Source organism: Ochlerotatus camptorhynchus, unplaced genomic scaffold, assembly GCF_037179485.1.
Source record: "Ochlerotatus camptorhynchus isolate MF236.1 unplaced genomic scaffold, CSIRO-AGI_Acam_v1.1 ptg000130l, whole genome shotgun sequence".
NCBI classification, from domain to species: domain Eukaryota; kingdom Metazoa; phylum Arthropoda; class Insecta; order Diptera; family Culicidae; genus Ochlerotatus; species Ochlerotatus camptorhynchus.
The window spans coordinates 1,722,168-1,736,611 of NW_027040620.1; the positions used below are offsets into that span (position 1 = coordinate 1,722,168).

General features: G+C 43.6%; 2 protein-coding genes across 4 annotated transcripts in view; both read left to right on the forward strand.

Annotated features, from left to right (window-relative positions):
* The window catches only part of AdamTS-A (ADAM metallopeptidase with thrombospondin type 1 motif A), a 629,564-nt gene that overhangs the window by 331,592 nt on the left and 283,528 nt on the right, over positions 1–14,444 (forward strand). The window lies entirely within an intron of this gene.
* Positions 62–6,614, forward strand: LOC135700186 (vitellogenin-A1-like). Its single transcript, XM_065220604.1, has 3 exons — positions 62–142; positions 216–5,183; positions 5,246–6,614. Exons 1-3 carry the CDS (start codon positions 112–114, stop codon positions 6,511–6,513), a joined length of 6,267 nt encoding a protein of 2,088 aa, XP_065076676.1. The 5' UTR covers positions 62–111; the 3' UTR covers positions 6,514–6,614.

The following is a 14,444-nucleotide window of genomic DNA, read 5'->3' on the forward strand; positions in this document are numbered from 1 at the left end:
CAGCAAAATGATCCATATAAAAAGGACCTGCTGGAAGTCAATCGGCACAGTTCGACTTTTCCTTTCCTCTCGTCGAATAGCAAGTAAAGGAGTGAAGTGATCCAGTGAAACATGATTGCGAAACTGTTCTTCCTCGCTCTGGGTAAGTGTCATTTTCCAGCTCAATCAATAGAAAGAAATCTGACAAAAAATCTTTTCCTTCTTCCATTCTTTAGTGGGGATCAGTACTGCCTACCAGTACTCGTACCAGAACGAGTTCAACTACGAACGCCCGGAGAACAAAACCGGATTCGAATACGGCGCTTGGGAACCCAACCGTCAGTATGTCTACAATGTCACCTCGAAGACCATGACCGCTCTGCCCGATCTGGAAGATAATTGGACTGGAACCATTACCCGTGCCTATCTGGTATTCCGCCCGAAGAGTCCGGAGTATGTCTTTGCATACGTCAAGGAGCCAGAGTACGCCGTTTTCAACGAATACCTGCCCCAGGGCTACAATACCGAGCTTTCACATCACAAATTGCAGTGGCGCCCGATGCCAATGAGCTCTAAGCCGATTGCCATCCGCTACAGCAAGGCGACAATCAAGGGATTTTACGTCGATCAATCGGTCCCAAATCATGAGGTCAACGTGCTGAAAGCCTGGCTCAGTCAATTCCAGCTGGACACCCGCGGTGCACGCATGGTTGATTCGAAATACAATCAATTCCCCGGAAACAACTCCTTCACTGGTGTCTATGAGGTCATGGAACCGGTCGTAACTGGCGAATGCAAGACCCTCTACGATGTCAACGTTGTCCCACCCTACATGGTTCAAGCCAACAAGCATTGGGTTCCTCAGCCTCAGCTCCGTGAACAGGGACAATACTTCTTCCAGGTTGTCAAGACTCAGAACTTTGATCACTGCAAACAGCGCATGGGCTACCACTTTGGATTCAGCGGCTACAGTGATTTCCGACCCAACACCAACCAGATGGGCAACGTTGCCTCCAAATCTGCTGTCTCGAACATGTACTTCACTGGTACCTGGTACAACTATACCATCCAGTCCTCGAACACCGTTAACAAGGTCGCTATTGCTCCCTCTCTGGTCAACAAGCACAAGGCCCTAGTCTATGCCGCCGTCAATTGTACCCTGAACCGAGTTGAAGAATACACGCAGACCCCAATTGGACCGGCTGAAGATCACAAGGTCTTCGTCGATATGGTCTACAGCTATAACATGCCCAGCGACAAGAAGAACAGTGTGCGCCCTGGCAATGAAACATCCTCTTCATCCTCGTCTTCGTCTTCCTCGGAATCTAGCTCTTCCAGCTCCAGCTCCAGCTCCGAATCTCAGGAGGAGAACCCCAAGGTCAGCCCCATTGATCAGTACAAGGAACAACTGGATGAAGTCGAGAAGCGTGGAAACCGCAACCGTCGTGACCTGAATGCCTACAAAGAAAAGCAGTACTACGAAGCCTACAAGATGGATCAATATCGCTTGAGCCGCAAAAATGATACCTCATCTGACTCTAGCAGCTCCGACGATTCTTCGTCCAGCAGCAACTCCTCGGAGTCCCAGGATCACAAAAATTCAACCTCCTCCTCCTCTTCCTCCTCTTCCTCATCATCCTCTTCTGAATCCGGTAGCTCATCCTCGGAGTCCGACTCTTACTCCCTGAGTAGCGAGGAGTTCTACTACCAGCCAGCTCCGGATAGCTTTAAGGAAGCCCCTCAGACTCCGTTCCTGCCATTCTTCACCGGCTACAAGGGATACAATATCCAATACGCTCGTAACGTTGACGGTCAGCGTTCCATCTACAAACTGGTCCAAGAAGTCGCCGATGAACTGCAGAACCCATCTACCCTGCCAAAGTCCAACACCCTGAGCAAGTTCAACATTGTTTCCCGCATTTTCCGCACCATGAACTACCAGGACATCTACGATGTTGCCCAGAAGTACTTCGTTTCGCAAAAGGAGCGCAAGGAAGGCGATTACAATAGCGAAAAGTTCGCCAAGCGTGTTGACTCTTGGAACTTCATCCGTGATTGTCTGGCTGAAACTGGAACTCCAGCAGCCTTCCAGCTCATCAGGGAATTCATCGAGGAAAAGAAACTGCGTGGTCCAGAGGCTGCCAGCGTCATCTCCACCTTTGCTCAATCGCTCCGATACCCAACTGAGTCGCTGCTGCATGAGTTCTTCCTGCTGACTACTTCCGATACCGTCCAGCATCAGGATGGCTTGAACACAACCGCTCTATTCACGTACACCTACTTCGTCAACCAGGCTCACGTAAACAACCGCTCGGCCTACAACTACTACCCTGTGTACAGCTTCGGACGTTTGGCCGATGCCGACTACAAGATCGTCGCTCACAAGGTCGTTCCATGGCTCTCGCACCAGTTGCGTGAAGCCATCAACAATGGAGACAGTATCAAGGCTCAGGTCTACATCCGTTGTCTTGGAAACCTCGGACATCCAGAAATCCTGAATGTGTTTGAACCCTACATGGAAGGCAAGTACCACGTCAGTGACTTCCAGCGTCTCGCTATGGTTGCCGCTTTCGATAAACTGGTAGAAAACTACCCGCATCTGGCCCGTTCTGTGCTGTTCAAGATTTATCAGAACATTGGAGATGTTCATCAAATCCGATGCGCTGCAGTGCACCTTCTGATGCGTGCCAATCCTCCAGCTGATATGATGCAACGCATGGCTGAACATACCCACTTCGATCCTAGCAAATATGTGCGTGCTGCCGTCAAGACTGCCCTGGAGTCAGCTTCTGAAGCCTACGAATACGATTACTACAACGGATTTGCCGAGAATGCCAAGGCTGCCATCAAGTTCCTGAACCCAGAAGACTACAGCTTCCAATACTCGTCGTCGTACATCCGCGATTACGCTTTCGAAAATCTGAACTTGGCTTACCGCATGTACTACGGACAGGTCGCGGCCGATGATCACTACGTACCAAATGGTATGTTCTTCCAGCTGCGCAACAACTTTGGAGGTTTCAAAAAATACACCACTTTCTACTATCTGTTCTCGAGCATGGAATCGTTCTTCGATCTGATTGACAAGCAATACGATAGCAGCTACTTCCAGGAGGACTACAAATCTGCTGACTACTACTACAAGTACTACAAGAAGTTCCCGAACAAGAAGAGCGAATACTTCGATAAGTACTACAAGTTCCACGGACCACAAAGCGACTACTACCAGAAGTTCAGCAAGAGCGAACACAGCGACAAGGAACCGCAGAAGTACTCGACCACTCGCATTGCTAAGCTGTTGAACATCGATCCACAAGAAGCTGAAGAATTGGAAGGACAATTCATGTTTAAGCTCTTCAACGGATACCACTTCTATGCCTTCAATAACCAAACCATCGAAAACACACCACAACGCATCAAGCAGTGGTTCGAAGATCTGGAAAATGGATGGAACTTCAATCTCACCAAATTCTACCAGCAGCAGGAAACTTCTCTCTGTTTCCCGTTGGCCACCGGATTCCCATTCGTGTACACCTTGAAGACCCCAACGGTGTTCAAGTTTGAAACTCATGCTCACGTCAAGACCTACCCAAGCATCCACAAGAACCCAACTGGCCATCCTGAAAACGAAAACGACGACTTCATCTACTGGCCCAAGGTTCTGAATGGATCGATCGATGTCAACTTCCTGTACCATCGTATGGAGGACACCAAGATTGGATTCCTTACTCCATTTGACCATCAACGGTACATTGCTGGTTACCAGAAGAAACTATACACTCATCTGCCATTCAACGTTGAACTGTCGTTGGACTTTGAAGCCCATGAATACGAATTTGATTTCTCGCCATTGAAACCCAAGGAAGACCAGCTGCTATTCCACCTGAGCTCGTGGCCATACACCGGATACAAGGACATCACTGAAATGCGTCCGGTCGCTGAAAATCCGAACTTCAAGATTGTGCACGATGACGATCAGTCTACCAAGTACTTCGAACACACCTTCGGACAGGACTTGACTGGTATTGCGCTACGCTGCCACGCCAAATACGATCAGGAATTCTTCAACTTTGAACAGTTCTACGAATTCTACAAGGAAAACGATTTCTACTCTGCTTTCTTCTATCCATTCGCCACTCAACCCTACGAATACCACCAGTTCAATGTGTATTACGACGCTCAGCGCACTGATGTCCAGAATTTCAAGTTTTCGGCTCACTACAAGGAAGGAGACTTTGATCAGGACTTCCAGGATTCCGATGTAACGCACCCGAAGGGACGTCACGCCTATGCCGGATACTACAATGAAGCCAACTACGCTCAACCCATCGTGTTCTCTGCTGCTAGTCAACGCCGTCAGGAGCAGTTCATCAAGAACGCCGCTGCAGGAATCCGCAACAGCGATGTAGGAGTCTTTGACTTCGGATTTACCTTCGAAGGTAAGAAGCAGAAGGCCGAATACGTATTCACCACTGCTTACGCCAGCAGTCCAGTCGACGAGAAGTCTCGATTCCTGTTCTTCTTCTCTGGTAGCCCATACTACTCATCTAAATACTTCTTTGGAATGCCATACGAAGGAAAACAATTCCAGATGTGCTTCTCTGCCACCAACGAGTTCCCCAATGTACCGAAGCTGAACTTCGTGAATGCTCTGAACCAAAACGAGGACGCTAATCTGAAATGGGAGTTTTCGTACGGTGAAAAGTGCCAGGGAGGAGCTCAATTCTCCGTTAAGGGTAAATTGCACCAGTCGGACATGTACCGTCACTATCTGCGCACGTCGCAAGTTGGCTCGACCTGCAAGGAACAAATGGACCATGGATACTACCAGCTGAAGGAATGCCAGAACGCCACCCGCCAGGCCAGCTATTTCGATCAGTACTTCTTCAAATTCGACTACAAGAACTTCGACTCCTACTCGCAGAACTTAACCTACAAGTTCTTCAACTTCTTCCAGCAGTTTGCCTATCCTTACTATGAATCGAACTACTTCTACAAGGGCAAGAACAACCAGGGTCAGTTCAACTTCGAGCTGGCTCCGTACGCCGACTACTTCAACGCTTCCTTCTTCGGTCCGGAATTCGCCTTCAAGGTTGAAAACTACCCGATCTTCAACTACTACCAGAGATACTTTGCCTCGGTTCACTCCGATCTGTCCTTCTTCGATCGCTTCGCAACCTATGCCTACCGTGGACAGTACAACCGTAAGTAGTTTAATTATGTTTTGAGGTTTGTTCGTTGGTTAATGTGGGTTTTTTTTCTACAGCGTCCTGCGCCGTTTCCAGCAAGTACATTGCTACTTTCGATGGAAAGTATTACGATTACAACATGGGTGACTGCTGGCATGTTCTGCTGCACACTGTGAAGCCTGACTACGAGTACTACCCTTACCAGTCGCACTTCCAGAACTCCGACTACGAATACCGCTTCAAGAATGGATTCGATGAGGATCAGCAGGTCAGCATCCTGGGACGTTCCGGACCAAACAACGAACTGTTCTTCAAGGTTGTCTTGGGACAATACAAGCAGAATGACTACAACATCGACATCATCCCTAATGGATCTGACTTGCCCAAGGTTTACATCAACGGAAAGCCACAACAGGTTCATGAGAAATACGCTGTTGAGCTGTACACCAACGACAATGGAGGCGACCAGCCACTGTTCCGTTGCTATGCTCTGCCAGGAAAGGAAGTGGAAATCAGCATCCGCGATGACGATCTGAGAATTGTGTTCGATGGATTCCGTGCTCGCTTCTTCGCTGATCAGTCGTACTACAACAACTTTGTCGGTCTGTGCGGAACCAACAACGGCGAATACTACGACGAGTTCGTTACCCCCGATCAGTGCTACTTGCGCAAGCCAGAATTCTTCGCCGCTTCGTACGCGCTCACCGGCCAGAACTGCACTGGACCAGCCAAGGCTTTCAACTATGCCTACCAACAGAAGGCCAAGGAGGAATGTGTCAAGAAGGAGGTCTTCTACGGAAACGTAATCAACGAGCGGGAAAACTACCGCCAACGCTACCGCTACTACAACCACAACGTTGAAGACAACAGCTCGTCGTCTAGCTCCTCCTCATCGTCTGATTCTTCGTCCTCTTCTTCGGAATCCAACTCGCATGGTAAATCCGACAGCTCCAGCGAGGAGAACAACAACAATAAGAACAAGGACAGCTACAAGGACAGCTACAAGTACAACAACGAGGATTACCAGAACAACAACAAGGAATACCACCCACACCGGCAACAGTACACTGTGAAGGAGTGCGAAGTCAAGCACCAGCATCAGTTCTTCGAGGAGGGTAGCCAAATCTGCTTCTCTAAGCGCCCGCTGCCAGCCTGCCCAGCCCACTGTATGGCCACCGACAAGACTCCGAAGTACTTCGACGTCCATTGCCGCAGCAACGAAGACCCAGCCGCCAAGCTGTACAAGAGCCAGATCCAGAAGGGTTTCAACCCAGACATGAAGTCTCGCACCGTCTCCAAGACTGTCAAGTTCAACATCCCGAAGACCTGTGTCCACAATCAGTAAAATGTGTACTACACCAACAAGCTACCCGGACCCCGCCTAAGAAAAATGTCGAATCAAAGGCAAGATAAAGTGTATAATTTTTAAGGCAATAATCAACTGAATAAAGCAAATTTTGAGCAATTAATCAAAGTTCTTTCCTGTGGTACGGGTTTCTTTGCCATCATGTCCCTGGGGCACTCCAGTTCGAGCTTCGAAAAAGTCTCCGCTGCAGCAACCGCTCCCTCTCCATGGTGCTCATTATTTCCGATGAGTAAACAGATAAATCACTCACTCTCCTTCATCGGGCCGAATGGGAAACTTATTCTAATGAGAATGTCTTAATTAAGCCTTAATACTTCCTGCGGTGATGTCTTGAATTGCGGAGATATGCACAGTGTAGCATGGGAACGGCTTAGGTGGAAAGCACAACGGTGGCGGCAACTTTGTTCAACCGGGATGATGAATAAGGTCAAGCTTGCAAATTGATTGACCACAAACCACCATCAACCGTACCGTGGACGGAATCCTGAGGAAAGCTACAGCCACCACCGGCTTTCGTTCGTGTGGTCTTGGCAATGGCGTGGTCAGGTCCAGCTAATGGTTCTACGATGTTGCCCAGCTAATATATAACAAGACATCCTAACCAGCACACTTCTGCAAGGGGGATCTTATAACATACCAGTGACTTAGTTTTGTCAGTATTAAGTTCACCTAGTTGTCTAGAATCAATATGGAATCAGAAAAATAAAACCTTCTCCCCTGCTACGACACTGCGGACAATGTTTCTTGCCATCGTCGATTGAATTCTATTCGGGGCTCAGAAGAGACACACAACCAATATGCAAATTGGCAATTGCAGCAGTGCGTTGCTTTAGGATATCCCAACGCGATCGGTAACGATCGCCACCACCATCGTCGACTGATGTATGACGAACAGCCTTAATAAATTACCCGGCATCAAATCCCCGTAGAAGGAAATTACCAACCCATGGGAAATAACTTTATTAATTTAACTATTTTAATGAGACGAAAAGCATCACCCGCCAGACATTCGGCCGTAAACAACTAGAATTATTCTAATCGGAAAGCTTCGCCGACCGATCGAGCGTTGCCGCTTGCAGTTGAGTCGAACCGAATGCCTGTCAGTTTAAATTAGCGTAACCTAGTACTACGAGCAGGAAAGTGAAACTTCTGGAGGCCTTCAAACTGCAGTCTAGCACTAGCAGGAAATCGCGTGCATCGAATCCATAAACAAATGCACGTTTTAAACGAGCGACGCTTAAGAATGAAGGATATGCAACGTACCTACCGCCATCTATCTATGGACATGGGGAAGAGTTTTTGTCGAAATTAGCTCTGACAGACGCGGTGCGCTTCCTTGTTGCCGAGTGCAGCGCGATCATGCATTTCACGCGAATTATGAGCGCATGTCAATATCGAGTGAAGCGGAAGAGAGAGGGGGGGCAGCTGGCGTCTGACCTGAGATGCCTTCCTTATTTACAGAAACGTGCAGTCAGGCGAAATATTTACCCGATCATGCCCGAGCTGTCGTGACAGTTTATGGCGAGGATTAACAACACTTGACTTGGCCATTCTCTTCCCTTTATGATACACGGCAGCCAGAGCGTAGCGCGAAAATGATCTATACTGGTCCAATCGTCGCGACGTCCGTCGGGACGGTGATCGGGTGCAGGTTGCAATGTTTGTTTTAGTGCGTTGTCACTACTGAGCTAGAACTTTGAACTGAAATTCAGTTAGGAAGTATACGGCACTAGCCAAGTAACCATCAAACCCACTAATGCAAAAAGTGCAATAGGGGAAATGACTCCAATGTTGGCCTATGGATCTAAGATTGGGCCCATCGCTAAATGGATATGTTCGGTCGCTATTGAAAATTTAGTCGATTGCTGAATTTATGTATGGGCCCAAATTAGGGACATTTAGGCCGACATTACATCCATTTCCCCTATGATACTGATATGATGACTAATATCAAAATTCAAAAACCTTATGGTGACATAGGATATATGTCCCTAACCCAGCGTTGCCAGATATACCGATTTATTGGTATTTATACCGATTTCCGAACTATATACCGATATACAGATAAGGTTCCTCCGAATACCGATTTTTAAGATTTTATACCGATTTATACCGTTTTTTTAAATAATCAAAATTATTATTGCCTGCCCGCCCTCCAATTTTGGAGAAAATTACTGTGAGAGACTTGTATCTTTTTGAATAACTCAAATTTTTGAGCTCTCAAAATTCATAAAAAAAATCATCTTTGAAAATGTCATACGCTTGATACTCATAGGCTAGTCAGTAAAGGCACGGTATTACCAAGCCGGAGGCGGCGGGTTCGATTCCCGGTCCGGTCGAGGGAATCTTTCGGGTTGGAAATTTTCTCGACTTCCCTGGACATAGAGTATCATTGTGCTTGCTACACAATATACAAATTCATGCATTGGTATTGGCATCGAAAGCTCTCAATTAATAACTGTGGAAGTGCATTAAGAACACTAAGTTGAGAGCACGCAATAATCTAATATGCGCTAAGCAATAAGCTTAAAATGCGAATAAGAAAAAGAAGTTGATACTCTTTTGACTAATGTTTCTATTTCTTCAACGTTTTTGGTTACCCATGAATCGAGAAACTGTCGATGGCTCTTTTCGGTTATTCCTAGAGAATCGTGAAATACTTTTTAAACAATTTTTAACTTCCTAAAGCTTTTGTTCATTTTTATCTTCCTGAATTTTCTTCCAACTTTCGCCTGGAATTTTCTTCCACCTTACACCATAACTTATTTCACGATTCCTCCCGAACACTTATTTCAACTTCCCTTGGAAGCTTCTTCAGACATCGAATGGTTCTTCTCCTGAACTTCAGGGATGTTTCCCCTATTTTTTATTGCGGATTCACACTAGCTGCAAGAACTTTTAAGAAGTTCTGAAATTCAGACAAGTCTAGACTTCTGAGTAAGCTCCGATAAATTAAAGATAGTTTCATTAACTTCTGTTCAAATTCCAAAACCCGAAAATTTCAGGAAAGTCCAGCAAACTCCAGTGAACTTACGAAAACATCAGAAATATTTAGGAAACTTCACAAGTTCAAAGAACTTCAGGGAAATTTAATGGTTTTCAGGAAAGTTTCATTTGTTTCAGAGAATTGAGAGAACTTTAGGGAAGCTCTGTGAACATCAGGACAGATCAAATAATTTCAAGGAAATGCTGATATTTCAAAGGATTTCCGAGAAATTCAGGCAATGTTCCACAAATTTAGGAAACATAAGGGTAGTTACATGTCCATTAGAACATTGTGAGAACATTTTATGGGAAGTTCCTTGCTTTTTAATGGCAGTGCCAAGAACTAAAACTTTAAAAATAGGGAAGATCAGAGATATTCAATGCTAATGATACAATAAATTCAAGAAAATTGTGAGAGCACTTAAGAAATTTCGTAATCTTTAAGAAATGTCAGATACCTTCAAAGATGATTATAGATATTCATTATAATAGACATTATAATCAGGGAAGTTCCGAGTACTTGAAGGATGATCAGAGAAACAGCCCCATTAACTTCAAGAAAATTACAATAAGTTTTAAGGAATTCCGTGGAATTGTGGAATATTCCTATGTGCATTTCAGAAATGTTCCGAAAACTTCAGGGATGTTTTATGCATATCAGGAAAATTGGCTGGATCATTAGAACATCCCCCAGAAATCTCTTTCTTCCGGAATTATGTCCTTGTTTCATTCGACTGTTCCGTAGGCGCTCTTGCTTCCGAATTCCTCCAGAAGTTTCTTGCAATCTGCCTTAGGAAGTGTCTGCCAGCGTCTCTTCAGGAAGTTTCTTCCGTCTTCTTCTGGAAGTGTGTCCATAAGCCATAGGTTTTCGACTTTTATTGGAAGGTTTTTCCGAGCTTCTTCTGGCTTCCCCTAGAACTGGCTACTTCTGGAATTTACTTCTATGCAGGGTTGCTTCCACTCACTTGCTATAAAAAAATATTTTTCGGAATTCTGCAATCATTAGATGTTATAATGATATGTTGCACTAGTAAGTAACAAGAAGAGGGTGTAAAGTATATGTTTGACTCATAAAACCTGTCAATTTCGCTTTCAGAGCGTCACAATCAGCGATCTTATGATTCGTGAGCGTTCACTCAGAGTGAGCGCTCTCGAGTTGTAAAATCGCTGATTGTGACGTACTGAAAGCAATATTGACAGATTTAATGTGTCAAACATATACTTCATGACCTCTTCTTGTAACTTACAAGTACTAATTAGCATTATACTATTTCATGATTTCATAATTCCGAAAAACATTTTTTTATAGCAAGTGAGTGGAAGTAACCCTGCTTCTATGTTCCGAATATTTTCTTCCTTTGGATGTAACGTCCGATTTTTTTTTCGATGGTTTCTTTGAATATTCACTAGAAGCTTCTCAATTCTTGTCTTGGTAGTTTCCGGATGTTTCTCCAACTTTTCTTAGAACTTTCCTCAAATTTCTTCCAGAAGAGCTTCTTTCTTCTTTATCGAGATGTTCCATCAGAAGCTTATTCAAACATTCCCCGGAGTTTTCTTTCAGAATTTTCCGATCATAGTCCAAACGTTGAAATTTTCGCTTTCAAAAACAGCTAAAATATAAAATAAATTAATATAGTAAATACTGATAAACACCGATTTTTTAAAAACTTTGATACCGATAAACTTTAAAACAATCTGGCAACGCTGCCCTAACCTCGTGTCAAATTTGAAGCCTTGTGGAATCGCGTTTCTTTTTCACTCTTTATCGTATGAACGTAACCACATTGTTGACGTCACTTTCATTTCTCGCGTATGAACTTATGAAGAAGAAAGAGACAGTGCTTTCTTTCCGTTTGATCCAGATACCATAAATCACGATCAACCAGATAACATAAATCAGAATCAAAATAAAAGTCAAATAGATCATCTCACGACCACACATGTAACGAACAGGCAAGTCAATCGATAGCAAGACGAACAAAGCATATTAGCTCCTAAATAACATTGACAGATTCTCTTCGTAGATTTTCTCTTTCTTCATTCCTTTATTTAACGTCGGTCTCTGTTCCGCAATCTAGTGCCAATCACCAACATACATCGATTGCCATCCATTGACTGCAATCAAATGTGCAGGAAGGCAGCTTCCACACCTGCGTAGGATATTGCACCCATTCAACACACATGGGCCAGGACCAACGGCTTTACTTTCCTTCCGAAGGAAGACGTGACCAGAGATTTTTATGCCTCAGAAAAATCCCACCGACCTCGGCTGGGATTGAACCCAGACCCATTGAGGTGAGAAATCAGTCACGCTTACCACTACACCACCGGCGCCGGCTAGATATTTTCTCTTTGCATTACCATGACCATGTCCAGCCAATACGTTTGCCATACGGACGAGTGCCAGAATGGATGTTAGCTATCCTGTTATTTTCGTATGTAGACGTTAGTAAACACATAGCCATAATGGATATTTGCCATAATTCTTATAAAGTCAACTCTTCATAACTTGATATTGAAGGGACCATCGAGTTATAGAATTATCGACTCATAGAATAAACAAAACGGGCTAAATCCCAGTCGGCGCCGCCAGGATTTTCTGAGCCCTAAAATCTCTGATCACGTGAAGTAAAGATGTTGGTTCCCGGTCCATGAGTTGATAGGTCGATATGTAGGGTCCAGGTGTAGGAGCTGCATAAAATATATGTTTTATCGTCTATAATTTCAAGAACAATACCGGAATACTCCATTTACTGGAATATCTGGCTTTATTTACTCATATGAATTCGACAAATGCTTCAAGGATCCATTTTTGGAAGTTCTGAGTAGCTAATTTATAATATTAGGCCAAAAAAACACAAAACACGCAATAAGGCTGCCAGCTATCGACAGTTAATTTGTCAATATATCAAAGCTTCTGGTCATTTCCGGATGTGGCACTATTGTCCGGAGGGCGTCCGGCCAATAAGCCGAATGATCATTAGCCCAGACTTAAAAAAAATGTTTGACGAGCTTAATTACAAAGTTATGTTTTTATGATTTTAAACATTTAGATATTTGTTCTGACTATTTGGACGTTCCAGAATCTTGGGAATTTCTGCATATCCGAAATATTGTTTTAAATAAAACTGCTGAGTCTTGTTATTTTTTCTTAATCCAGAATCATAAAATTTTCTAAACATGTAATCTCTTTAAAAAATATTATTAATTTTTGACGTAGGACTACGTCTGTAATTTCTACATGGGGATACACTTAGTGAAACCCAAAAATGGAAAATGTAACAAAATTATGAAAATTTTTGAACGTTAATAACTTAGCTGCCCCTGGACCAATTTTAATAATTTTATCACCAATCGATCAGAAATATGTCTACGCATCTGTTAAATTTAAGACAATATCATTTTTCAAAATGTCAATATTTAAAACTGCACGAATGTGCAATTGTTGCTATGATAATTAAAATTACCACCGATTCCTGGCAAAAAGCGATTTCCCTAACACAGATTTCAAAGTTGAATTCCATTCGGTCTCATCAAACAGTGTTTATTCAATCACCGCGTGATGAGTGGTGGTGTTCTCCAGAACACAACGAAAGGCTCCCCGCAAGCAGCAAGCTATCAAGGCTGGTCTCAACCGCTGATCGGATTCAGTTTCAATCACCGTGTGTGGTGGTGTCCGGTCTTCGGCATCATCATCATCAGTAGCAGCAGCAGTGCTTTCGGCGCGTGGCGTTGAACATTGTTTCCAGTACACAACGAAGGAGGAAGAAGCCGCACCGCTATTGATCGGAATCAGTAGCTCTTCTTGAGTCGCTGTGTGCCATGTGCCATGTATGTCAGGCGCGTCATATTAAAGAGTATAAACCCCGCTCAAATTCCTATTCCTACACAAAACACAAGCTCCTGCTGCAGTTAATAAATAAGACTTATTATAGAAGACCACGTAGTCTTACGTCACCATTGCGTACAACCCCATAGGTGTGTCCCTTGTAGTTTTTCCAAATCCTGCATCTTGATTCTTTTCTTTTTTGTCCAATATCTCGAAAATAAATTCTATTTTGCTATCATCCCGTGTAAATCTTTACAGGATTTGTTCAGTATTTTCTGAATAGTTTGCTTGAATTATCTCAGTATACCCCCAGAGTAGAACGGGATATTAGACCTTCTTTTTTTCTTAGATTTTCTTATAATTTGCTCCATAATACCAACAATCAATACGAAACTAAAGATTTTAAATTGGCTCACTGCGTGACTAGCCTATTGGTCCTAAACAAATCGATTGACGTACCCCATTCTTGTATACATTCCAGTACTACACTATGTTTGTTTTGATTCGCTATGAAAGTTTGACAGATAAAATGAGGAGTTCGTGGATTTTCCTATGTTTCGAGGGGTGCATCGATTAGCTTGGGACCTAAGATTGTACCAGAGCTGAGCTTAAAAGTAGAGCTCGTTTCTTCGGGACCTTCTGGGCCAAGGTGGCAAATTCTCATTTCAGCTAAAATAATGTTTTTCGGAATAATAAAACCAAAAGATGATGACATGTTTTACTTGTAACTTACAAGAAGAGGTTACACAGTATGCTGTAAATTTTGCTTTCTATGAGTCACAATCAGTGATTTGCTGATCGCTGAGTGAGTGTGTGAAAAATCGCTGATGTGTGACTCTCATGAAGTGAAATAAACAGGTTTAATATGTCAAACACATTCTTTGCGACCTCTTCTTGTATTTTATCTATTCAAAATATGATCATAGCATCTAATTATTTCATAATTTAAAAAAAAAGATTGTTTTAGCTGAAATGAGGATTTGCAACCTTGTTCTGGGCTAAGAGTTTTCTCTATGATAATACTCTTGACAATCATTTGCAGAAAAATCGTTGAAGTAAATCTGGAATGCTCTTCAAATTATAAATAATTTATGCA

Bases quoted from the DNA above. Each gene is read 5' to 3' on its own strand.
- LOC135700186 (XM_065220604.1), top strand. From the start codon at position 112: ATGATTGCGAAACTGTTCTTCCTCGCTCTGG. The intron at 143-215 runs GTAAGTGTCATT...TCCATTCTTTAG, and splicing joins ACTGTTCTTCCTCGCTCTGG to TGGGGATCAGTACTGCCTAC. The intron at 5,184-5,245 runs GTAAGTAGTTTA...TTTTTTCTACAG, and splicing joins CTACCGTGGACAGTACAACC to CGTCCTGCGCCGTTTCCAGC.